The sequence below is a fragment of the Geotrypetes seraphini genome, chromosome 2, assembly GCF_902459505.1.
Source record: "Geotrypetes seraphini chromosome 2, aGeoSer1.1, whole genome shotgun sequence".
Classification (NCBI taxonomy): domain Eukaryota; kingdom Metazoa; phylum Chordata; class Amphibia; order Gymnophiona; family Dermophiidae; genus Geotrypetes; species Geotrypetes seraphini.
The window spans coordinates 166,240,886-166,253,549 of record NC_047085.1 but is presented as its reverse complement, the minus strand read 5'-3'; the positions used below and the strand labels follow the sequence as shown (position 1 = coordinate 166,253,549).

The window sequence follows — 12,664 nt, the reverse complement described above, 5'->3', positions numbered from 1 at the left end:
ATCTGATTCCGATCCGCACATGCAAATGAGGGGAAGGGCATCCAAAAGTAGGAAGGCGGCGATTCACAAAAAAATATTAAGGAACACCGACTTGGCTGGCCGATCAGAAAAGAAGCGACTGCTGAGGACCAGTCGCTCACATCCCTTCCGACTCTCATGAGCATTCTCTCCTATAGGTCCCCTGAATTTCATCCAGCTGAGGCATCTCTCCTGCTCTCTGCCACCCTTCCACGCACTGCGAGCCTGTGGTTTTAAAGTGGGGCTGCACTGCAGCGAAGGATGGGAGAGAGCAGGAGAGTCGGGGCGGCACGGTCATTTTGGTCTTCTTGCTTTGGTCTCTGTTTAAAGGGTAACTTGCATTAACCAAGGGCTCGCAAAAATTTCTTCCTTGCGCGGAGAGCAAAACTCGAAAGAGCACGGAGTGTATGCATAATCCATCTAGAGGCAAAGAAGATGATCTGCGCATGCGTCAGGATCACTTAGCAGCGATCCATGCGGTCAGTGGGGGGTATTCCTCCAATTGCCCCCATATGGACCCGTAATGAATTGGTTGGCCTGCCATGGATTGCACACGATCGGGCAGGTTAGTGAATCTAGCCCCTAGTGACATAAACCAAAATGCATCAATATTCCATTTAAGTTCTCTTCAAATAAGGTGTTTTACAACTTTATTAGTTAAAGAACAAAAATGATTTCCCATTATATGTAAGTAAGCACCTACCTGCTTTGTAAATCTTTGAATTGCACTTGTAGATTGTCTTTTGCTTCTGTTTCTTTCTCTAGGGATTGCTGTAGCTTTCGAATCTGATTCAGTGAGTTCTCAAGCTAGACGCGAACAAAAGTGCTGTCATTCTTATGAAAATCAAAACTTTTCTTAATATACATACAGATATATAAAACCACATTAATAACATTACAGTTACTTCTAGGATTATATTGTAGTGGAGAGATAAATCTATCTATATACAAGATGCAAGGAGATGAGATGGGAGGCAATGTCCAGGTACATTGCAACCCAGAAATGTGCTCTGTGCATACCTCCAAGCACTCCTTGCATGCTCCTGCACTACCCACTGGTAACAAACTGGCTAATGTTCCTAGATGAAATCAAGAACTGCTATGTGAAGCAGCTGGTTAAGTTATTTCCAAGAGGGGGAACAATTTTAGATCTAGTCATTAGTGGACTGCATGGTCTGGTGCAAAACCTAATAGTTTCAAGTTTATTAGGATTTTATATACCGCCTATCAAGGTTATCTAAGCGGTTTTACAATCAGGTACTCAAGCATTTTCCCTCTCTGTCCCGGTGGGCTCATAATCTATCTAACGTACCTGGGGCTACCAAACAACAGGGATCATAATATGATCAGATTTGATTTAATAACCAGGTTAAGTAAATAAAGGAAGTCCATTTAATATTGAAAAAGGAGACAATGATAAAATGAAGAAAATAGTGGAAAAAAAAAAAAGAACTTAGAGAAACAGTTGCAAAGGTCATAAATATAAATCAGGTGTGGATATTGTTCAAACATGTCCTACTGGAAGCCCAGACTACATAAATTCCATGTTGTAAGAACAACACATATATGAACATAATGAACTACTATTCTATGTAAAGTAAATACTTCTTACAAAGAAAAGTTTGAAGTGCTTTGCAAACAATTGATAACTTTTAATATTGGTATAGCTGTTGGTAAGGATGTCCAAAACAGGACACCTTAAAATGTAAAAGAATTCAGTGTTCTGTAATAGATCTTTTACTTATCTATTACTTTTAATAGCTGGAAAGCATAACAACTGATTACACATAAAGGGGCATAATAAAAAAAAAAGTCTAAGAACTCTTTTGGCCTAAGCCCCTAAATGTTGAAAGTAGCAGCAGGGAAATGTCCATTCTCAAAAAAAAACAAAAATATCCAAAATGAGAGGTTTTTGAGAATGGCCTACCTCTATGTTCAGCAGTTTAATCACTCAGACCACCACAACTTCTAACATTAAAACACATTCCCAAGCCAAAAATCACCCGTCCCAAACGCCCAAAGCAAGACCTTTTAGGCGAAGGAGGGGCCAGTCCTTCACCTAAAAGCTAGATTCTGTAACCGGCATCTCTCAAAAACAACACTGGTTACAGAATTCCCCCGCCTGCCCTCCCTTTCAACAATCGCATCAGGAGAGATGCCCAATCTCTCCTGCCGAGGCATACCCCTGACACCCCCAACCCCTCGAATACCGGCAGGAGAGATGTCCAATCTCTCCTGCCAAGGCGCACCCCCGACACCCCCACCCCCACGAATACCAGCAGGAGAGATGCCCAATCTCTACTGCCGAGGCACACCCCTGACACCCCAACCCTGCGAATACCAGCAAGAGAGATGCCGAGGTGCACCCCTGGAACCCCCCACCCCCGACAACACCAGCAGGAAGGAACCCAGGCCCTCCTGCTGAAGATGCCCCCCCCCCCGAATAACTTCCCCACCACCTTGGACCTCCCTCCCCATTACCTCAGGCCTCCACTCCCACACTGACCTTAACGTTGCCCAGACGAATGGGTCCTTGGTCCGGCCGGCAGGCCTGCCATCCTCGGAATGGTGGGCCTTTCCCTTCCCGGTGCATTGTGGTATGCACCAGGAAGGGGCCTAAGGCCTAATTGGCCAAGGTGCCTAATGCCCACCCATAGGAGGGGCCTTAGGCAACTGGGCCAACCGAAATTGGCCCAGTTGCCTTAGGCCCCTTCTATAGGCAGGCTCTTAGGCATATAGGCCAACCTGGGCCAATCAGGGCCATAGGCCATCCTGGGCCAATTAGGTCCTAGGCCCCTCCCCGGTGCATCCCACAATGAACCAGGAAGGGGCAGGCCTGCCATTCTGAGGATGGTGGGCCTGCTGGCCAGACAGACCGGGAAACTGTCCAGCTGGCCAATGTTAAAGTCAGTGTGTGTGTGGGGTCTGGGGTAGTAGGGAGGTGGGTCCAGTTGTTCATGGGGGAGGGAGCTGTCTTCTTCGCTCCTCCTGACAGTGTTTTTTTTATTTTTTTGGGGGGGGTGTCAGGGGTGCACCTTGGCAGGAGAGATTGGGCATCTCTCCTGCTGATATTTGCGTGCGTGTGTGTGTGGGGGGAGGGGTGCGCCTTGTCAGGAGAGATTGGGCATCTTTCCTGCTGGTATTCACGGCAATTTGGGGTGGGTGGGGGGGGGGAGGGAGATCATGATCACAATGGGGTTGGGCAAGTTGCCGGGGTTGCTGAGCTGATCACGGCAGCAGCGATCAGGTCAGCAGTCCATATTTGAAACTTATACCTGTTTTGACTTGGTCTAAAGTCAAAACGTATAAGTTCTGACTGGGCAACCTTGTTAAACTTTTGGTTATACTTGCAGTAAGATTAAGTCTAGGTCAGTCCACCTCCCACCCTTTCCCTCCTCCAAAACACCTCTTTTTGCTCTAGGCATTCAGAGGCAGGGGAAAGGCCTAAGCTGGTTTTACATAACCAGCTTTGATTATCGGTACTTGGACGATCTGTTTTTTTGATCATCCAAGTACCGATTTAGGCCACTTTTTTGACTTTTTTGTTTTTAATGAGCCCCATATTGTTTACAAAGAAGAGACGTCAAATCAGTCATATATAAAGGTGCTAAACTGTAAAGAATTTAAAAAGATAGTTATGTACACTTTAAATCAAATTTTGGCTTCAACAGGAAGCCAGTACATTATCATATAGAAGGACTTTACAACATCCCATATTCTGTGCTAATTGGAGTTGTTTGATCACAATTTTTGGGCAACCTACATAAGAAACATTACAATAATCAAGCTTTGACAAAATCAGGGCCTGAACTAATAGTCTGAAAGTATTTAGCTCAAATAATTTCAGACTATTAGTTCAGTCCCTGATTTTGTTGAGGATCTTGATTATTGTAATTAAGCCTTGATAAAATTATAGCCTGGATTCTCTAACCAGTGTCATTGTCAATCACATGATGGCGACATTTGGAGAATCATGCCTATGGCAGGGATGGGTACCAAAAGTATAGACAAACGGGTTGACTCTTGGTGCTCTACAAAATAGAAATCTGACAAAGACAGAAAACTCTGTGGAGAAGGTGATGTTCAAGATGCAAGTTTTATTTAAAAATACAGTTTAATAATCCACATAAAAATATCTAGAACCCAAAACATTGGGACTATGGACCCAACATGGTCCATATTTCAATGATACAGTCTTCCTCAGGGGTCCCTGGAGGTCTTGATACAAAGGCTCATGGATTCGAAACTAACAACAAACTTAGAAACTTCTCATCTGCGCAGAGTTGTTTCTAAGTTTGTTTTTAGTCTCTAATCCACGAGCCTTTGTATCAGGACCTCCAGGGACCCCTGAGGAAGACTGTATCATTGAAATATGGACCATGTTGGGTCCATAGTCCCCAACGTTTTGGGTTCTAGATATTTTTATGTGGATTATTAAACTGTATTTTTAAATAAAACCTGCATCTTGAACATCACCTTCTCCACAGAGTTTTTTTTCTTTAGCAAAAGTGTAGGCCAGGTTTGCTAGGCCTACATTTCTGGTGCCTATCTTTGATGTGAATCACGCCTGCATGGGCGCTTTGCGGCACCTGGCACCTCTTCCGGTGTTAGCCATGCCTAAAGTGACATTGGGTAGTGTGAGGCACCTGTGGAGGCATGATTCCAGCGCTGTTTTTCTGGGCACCTTGAAAATCAGTTTAAAATGTTGTTTAAACAGCAATATTCACTGAGCTTGGATGCCATCCAGAGCCTTAAAAAAGGGCGCCATTTAGAGAACCCCAGCCTATCTGCCTATTTTTCTTTATGGAATAGGCTCCAAGTAGGCATTTTGTAGGTTTCTAAATGTTGGAGCACTTTTATAGAATTATCCTTCTTAATGCATTTTGCTTGCCTGATATTTGCCATAAATTGATATACTGTGTTTTCAAAAGGTAAAATCTGAATCCATAAGGAAGCTCGTTGTCTATACCAACATTTTCAGAAAAGAAACTAAAGCTACAAGAACTTTTTAAAAAATTTTAAACAGAGTCTGAAAAACTTTAAAACAAGTCCCAACCAGTTGTCTCAATTACAATAAAGTAATAACTGGAATAAACCTCAGTGCATTAATTGACTTCATAATTCAACAAGTAGATAAACTTTCCTATTCATGACTCTGAGTCACCAAATAAAGCTAGTTGCTGATCTGCTAATGCCTTTTTAATGCCAAAAGCTAGATTTAATGCTTTTATTTATTGCAACATATGGTAGAGCATGTCAAGAAATTTAATATGAAAATGCAATGAAAGAACAACTTTTTACATGTTTTTTTATAAGTATCTACATAATTGTTCTTCTCTGCTGATGTATAATTTACTTTCAATCAGTTCTCAAGCAAGTTCAAACCCCTACGGAAATGAATGTTTGTCCTTTAAATCATTCAGTATGCACACAGCTCTCTTGCATTTTGAAATGAAATAATCAGTTAAAAGAAAGACTGTAAAGCATGCTCTGCGCAGCTAAATATTGTGAATATATTACATAGCAGATGAATGAAAGTTTGGATTCATTACGACATATCTCAGAATATTCAACAATATAAAAACCAGAGGAAAGTGAAGAAAATTTCATATTGGAAATAAAAACCAAACCCAAACACCTTGATGGAGAAAGCAAGGGAATTGTCAGGGCCAGAAACAGCTTATTAAGTTGAAGTAATGCCCTTTATTCCTGCATGATAAAAATTGAAGTAGTAACCAACTTGATTGGTTTCTTCGGAGTCAAGACTGAAGGAAGGAAGAACCAAATTTTTGTCAAACAAAATGCATCTGTAAGGATGATAATTTCCAGATTTCTTTTGAACTTTTTTAAGGTTTTCTCCCAACGATAAAGGACCATAGACATATAGAAAGCATTTTTCAATAAAGAGGTAAGGCATCTAGAGATAGCCTGCCTTTATATGTTCTCCTAGAGCAGAGAAAGGAGTGGTTAGAATCCCTGCCTCAGGTTCTGGGTTCAATTCTCATGCTGCTCCTTGTGACCCTGTGCAAGTCATTTAATCCTCTGATGTCCCAGGTACCATAGTTAGATTGTAATCCCACCAGTACAGATAGGTTGAAACATTTAAGAGTACCTGAATGTAAAAACCACTTCAAATAGAAGCAGTATATAAGAAACATATATAAATATGTTATGTAAAGAAGGTCCTGATTGTTATCTTCCAAAAAGAGATTGAGGAACTAAGAGTTATGTCAGCCTGTATGCCAGTATGTTGTCTCTGCTTCCCAAGTTCATATTTTTTATTGTTGTCCTTAATATCTTCAGACATAGAAGGATGAAATTTGTCTTCCCTACTTATTCTGTTGTAAATTTAACACCTGAAAGGACTAAAACAGTTCTATTGTCTATCTGATTTCTGAAAATTTTTTTAAAATTTATTTATTTATAAGTTTTCACATTTACATATCAAGTAAACACTTGTACAGAAAGTTGATTAGACAGAACAGCTCTCAAGGTATAAGCCTTTATACCTTGATAATCCTTAAAAGGAAATAAAATTAAAAGGACATTAATAATTTCATCTAACACAGCTCAAGTCCTCAATTTAAGATCCAAGGTTTCTTATAAGCGAGAAAAAGAGGTAAATTATAATCAATTAAGAAATATGCTAAACATAGTGCTGAGGTAGGAGATACTTATTAAACTTTTAGAGCATTTGTTGTTCTGCCATCTTTTCGGGACATAGCCAAGAAAGCAGTTAACTGTTAAGGTTTAAAAAAAACATATTTAACTGAACGGTGGCATATAATAAACTTACAAGGATATCTCAGGTAAAAAGTCGCCCCTATCAGAATGACCCCTGGTCTCAAAAGAAGAAATTCTCTACGGCGTTTTTGAGTCTCTCTTGAAAGATCAGGGTACATTTGAATTTTTAGTCCTAGGAACTCTTTCTGTTTATTTTTAAAGAAAAGCCTCAATAACCATCCTTTATCAATCGAAAGAGCTACAGTTAATATCAATGTGGACGGTGTTACCATGTCCTTATCAGACGTCTCCAAAATTTTTGATACATTTAGCATTGCTTGATCAGATTTTTTCTGTAAATGAGGCCCATTTTTATTTGGAAGGTAGTAAACTTGAGAAAATGGAGGTAGTGTTTCTTCAGAAACTTGTAAAATTTCTACCAGGTATTGCCTAAGCATTTCCCTAAGAGTTACCATTGTCAATCTTGGAAAGTTAATAAGTCTCAAATTATTATTTCTTGAAGCATTCTCAAGCACTTTCAACTTCTTTCTAAGATTAACATTATCCTTAACTGCTATAACATCTTGGTCAAGCTTTTGAACTAAAGTTTTTGAAGCGGTCTGATCTTCTTTTATATCTTTAAGCTCTTCTGTGTTTTGAATCAGCTTGTTCTCTATATAATGGAAATTGGGGCTAATAGTTTTAGCAAAATTAGCCACTGAATCCCATAGAGACTCCAGAGTCACCTGAGTGGGCTTCTCCCATAAAGGAAATTTTTGATGGGTGTAAAAATGCTCACCCTGAAGGAAAGTTCCTTGGCTTTGCTCCATCTGGTTTATTCCACCATCGCTTGTTGACAAAGTTTCCAAATCTTCTGCAGAGTTCCCCTGTACAGGGAGTTCTGCCTTCACGCTCTTCACAATGCTGTAACCTGCCTCAGGAGTAAGGTCCGCCTCTAGCTCCGGGGTTACCTCGCCCCCTGGAGAGCTATTGATTCGTGGCTGCGGGGGTGGTGCTTATATATCTGGGCTCAAGGTACTATCCGGCCCAGGGGGTGCAGAGTCGGTCTCGCTCAACCCCAGTGCCCTCAGCGGGCTAGCTCCAGACATCGGACTAGTAATCCCTGCATCCGCCGCAAAAGATCTTCAATATTGCCGAGAGTCAGCATAACAGAATGCTGTGAAACACCAGAAGCGCTCTTGCCTCTCCTCTTCGGCATGGTGAAAAAATTGGATCACAAAAGCCTCCGCAAAAGGAAGAAGCAAAGAGAAAATCTGAGCAGAAAGATGCGGACTTCTCAGCACGTCTTAGCAGCAGCCATCTTGGATCTCTTGGTTTTTCGTATTTCTGAAAATTTATAGTATTCAGACTATGTACAACTCTGGTTGGTTAATACACAATGGGGCTCATTTTCAAAAAAAAGAAAAATGTTCAAAAAGTGACATAAAGGGCCAGATGGATGTTTATCTTGCCAGACCCTTTCAATTTGCCATTTTCAAAATGCATGTTCTAGATGGATTTACGTGCTGTTTTCCTGCAGAGCATCTAAATCTTAAGGGGGTATGTTGGAACGTGTTTTGATTGGGGCTAGGGTGGTCTTATAATTTGGATTTTTTTTCTACAGTAATCAAACATTATAGAATACTAGCTGATCACCTGGCATTGCCCGGATATAAGTTCCCTTCAGGAACATTCACTTGAGGAATAACATCACACAAATTTTCAGTTTCGGATTCACCACACCACACCACAGCGGCACTTCCTTATATACTGTTGACTGTGACATCATTCTGACTGTGTGACATCATTCCCCAAGCTTCACACCATTGGTCAAAGCAATATCTGTCTTTTTCGATGAGTCTTTACATGTCATCCCCTTCCCACCCCCACAGTATTTTTTTCCCAGATAGCAATTGATATGTATACCAAGTTTGGTTGAAATCTGTCCATGCGTTTCGGAGTTATGCTGGAACATACATACATACATCCGATTTTATATATATATATAGCTGATGCCCCGGCGTTGCACGGGTATTTAATTATAGCAATAACACTGTAAAAGGATTCAAATAAAGATACTTTATAGTGGTGAATGAAATTATTTTTTTACAGCTTAATAAAAAGTACAATATTCAAATTATAATGTGAAATATTTGACAAAATGAATACAATACAACTAACGCAAAACGTGATTATAAACAACATTTTTAGTTTCATCTCCAGGAGCAAGAACATATAAATTCTTGGGTGAACCCACCCTTGAGCAAGCAACATAGAGTTGTGGGCCACGAGACCCCCAGAACATATCACCCCAGGTAGTGAGGGATCTGCATACCAAGTTTCGTTCAAATCGGTCAAGCCGTTTTTGAATTACAGTGAGAATGGCAGCTTTTTACATATTTTCCATTGACATGAATGGGTGAAATCTGATTTTCTGTTTGTAGCTCCGCCCACGTGTGCAGGTGGGCCGCGAGACCCCCAGAACATATCACCCCAGGTAGTGAGGGATCTGCATTCCAAGTTTCGTTCAAATCGGTCAAGCCGTTTGTGAATTACTGTGAGAATGGCAGCTTTTTACATTTTTTTCCATTGACATGAATGGGTAAAATCTGATTTTATGTTTGTAGCTCCGCCCATGTGTGCAGGTGGGCCGTGAGACCCCCAGAACATATCATCCCAGGTAGTGAGGGATCTGCATACCAAGTTTTGTTCAAATCGGTCAAGCCGTTTTTGCGTGATCGCGGCACATACACACATACATACCTCCGATTTTATATATATAGATGTCCAAGATAGATTTCTAGAGGTATGAGACAGGGTTGCCCCCTGTCACCTTTGCTATTTGTTTTGTCGCTTGACCCCTTTATTTGGGATATTTATGCTAATCCCCATATTCGGGGGAGGGGGGTACAGATTGGGCCACATTGTTTGAGCTTGCCATGTTTGCGGATGACATCTTAGTTCATATCACGGAATCCTGTCAGCCCTGGGCACTTTGTTGGAGAATATATTGGAATATAGTGATTCTGTAGGGCTTCTTCTGAATTTAACTAAATCTGAAGCTATGGAATTTTCAGAGGATGTGAAGGGTCAGCTGGGGCCTATCTGTTCACTTCGATGGGCAACAGAGTCTTTTTGATATCTGGGAATTTATTTACCAATCCTCACTAGTTCATTATATTCTTTAAATGTTGAGGCCTTATTATACCATACAAAATCACTGTTACATGAATGGAGGGATCTTCTACTATTGCTTATTAGACACGTGAGAGCTTTAGTTTAAATGGTGATCTTTCCAAAGTAGCTGTATGTGCTATAGACACTGCACCTAAAATTGCTGAAAACCTTCGAAGACTAGACCAAATGTTGGCTCGCTTTTGTTGGAATCGTAAGAAACCCAAACTTAAGTTTACATTCTTGTTTGGAAACTGGTGTTGAGGTGAGTTGGGGATTCCTCATTTTGGTTGGTATAATCTGGCTTGCTGGTTGCACCATCTGAAGGATTGGGTTCTATCTGAAGAGCAGCATACACCCCTTAAGCTGGAAGAGGCTTACTATGCTTCTTACTCTATTTTTCTTACTGCATATGCCTTACAGGTCACATCCTCCAGGTTTATGGACTAGTGTTTTGCTGGCCTCGTTGAGAGTGATATGGCACCATTTGGCTTGTTCTTTGGGGGGGTGAGGGGGGTGGAGACCTGTAATTACAGATCAATTGCCTATTCATGGGAATCTGGCTTTTGAACCCAATGGTTTGTTTTGTGCATTTTTCTTTTCGACTCTTATTTTCAAAAATGTTTCAAAAAGATAGATGCACTGAAGACAAACACATCTGAGAAATGACCATTTTCAAAACAAAAAAATAGATGTTTTCTTGTTTTGAAAATGGACATGTTTACTATTATATTTTTGTGTGTGTTCCAGAATACATCTAAACAAAGATTTAGACATGATATTGAAAATGCTAACCCATGTCATCATCTCGATCATGGTATATATGGTAGGTAAAAGGCTCTTGCAGTTGAGAGCGCCAGGAAGAAAATATTCATGGTTAGAACAATTTTTTATGAAATAAATTTGAAAGACTAAATTCAAAATGAAATGAAAAATAGACATCATACAAGATAATGAATTTCTGAGTTCCTCCATTACTTAGATATGCTCCTAAAACCTCTATGTCTTAGATCCAGTGAGATCTTAAGAGTCCACTGGACTTATATATGCACAACAGGAGTTCTAAGAACTGTAGATGTCATAAACCTTAATATCCACAACATAGACAGTCTAAATGTCTGCTGACTAAACCCCTTCTATTACAGCCAATATACAGTACAGTGTATTGGCAACCCATATTGGGGATACCGTGCAGGAAAATAGCGGGGAAGACTCACGGGATCATAGGCAAGACAGAAATCCTGACGGATCGACAAGGAAACAAGAGGGAAGGAAATGCAAGAAAGTAACAGGCCGCAAACTCAAGTGTATGTACATGAACGCAAGGAGCCTAAGGAATAAGATGGGGAATTGGAAGCTATGGCACAAAAAGATTACCTTGACATCATCGGCATCACGGAAACAGACATAGAGTGGGTCAAAAAGGTGGGGGTATTGCCCTAAACGTCAAAGAGGGAATTGAGTCTACCGGAGAGAACACGCCGGAAACAAAAATAAGTTAGAGTCTCTATGGGTCAAAATTCCAGGAACGAATGGATCGGAAATGAAGATCGACATCTACTACCGACCTCCAGGGCCGTCCGAAGAAATTGATGGGGAAATGATGGGTGAAATTAAACATAACTGCAAGGGAGGCAACGCATTTATCGTGGGTGACTTCAATTATTCGGGGATAGGCTGGAACCTAGGTACCTCCGGCTGTGGTAGGGAGACCATGTTCCTGGATGCTGTAGGCGATTGCTTCTTGGAACAACTTATCAAGGAAAATATGAGAGGAAATGCGATTCTGGACTTAATTATAAATGGACTACGAGGACCAGCACAAGGAGTAGAAGTAGAAGGGACTCTGGGAAGCAGTGATCACAATATGATCTGCTTCAACCTGGACACAGGGGCAAAAAAATCGATCCAGAACGACAGCCATGACACTGAACTTCTGAAAAGGGAATAACGAATGGATGAGACTCATGGTGGGGAAAAAGATTAAGAAGAGGATAAGCACTGTAAAAACCCTAGAGCAAGCATGGTCCCTTTTTAAGGACACAGTCACCTAGGTGCAAAATCTATATATGCCGCGTATCAACAAGGGATCCAAGAGGAAAAAGAACAAGGAATCGGTGTGGCTCACTGTAGCGATGAAGGAAGCAATCAGAGACTAGAAGACTTCGTTTAAGGAATGAAAAGGTCAAAAACAGATGAAAACTGGAAAAAGCACAAACAGCATGAAAGCAGGTGCCATAAGCCTGTAAAAGGGGCCAAAAGAGACTATGAGGAAAAAATAGCCAATGAGGCGAAAAACTTCAAGCCGTTCTTTCGATATATCAAGGGGAAATGACCAGCGAAGGAAGCAGTGGGGCCGTTGGATGACCATGGAATAAAGGGAATAGATTTGATTAATCACTTATTCAAAATTCAAAGCATTTTACAAAACAGTAAAATTACAAATTTCTGGGGGAAACAAACCAAATAAATACAACTAACCTGACAGAACATATAATACAGAAGGAAAAAATGGGGAAAGAAATACAAGTTATTGATAGTAAATAAGACGAGTAAGGGAAAAAGCAATAGGAGGTGGGGAGAGCAGTGGGCTTCAAAAAAGTTAGGAAATAAGATTCAATTGAGGCTCCTAATCTAACTTTCTAGCTGTCAAATACATCTTTAAAAATAAAGCATTTTAACTTGCTCTTGAATCTGTCTAGATTGTGTTCTTCCTGTACGTATAATAGGGAGGGAATTCCATATTTGG

At 40.7% G+C, this 12,664-nt stretch overlaps 1 protein-coding gene across 1 annotated transcript in view; it reads right to left on the bottom strand.

Moving 5' to 3' along the window:
• Nucleotides 1–12,664, bottom strand: part of LOC117353544 (coiled-coil domain-containing protein 102A-like) — a 159,541-nt gene that overhangs the window by 132,323 nt on the left and 14,554 nt on the right. Inside the window, exon 3 of the mRNA XM_033929586.1 lies at nt 722–825. Coding sequence (XP_033785477.1) covers nt 722–825 — 104 coding nt within the window. The remainder of the gene's footprint in view (nt 1–721; nt 826–12,664) is intronic.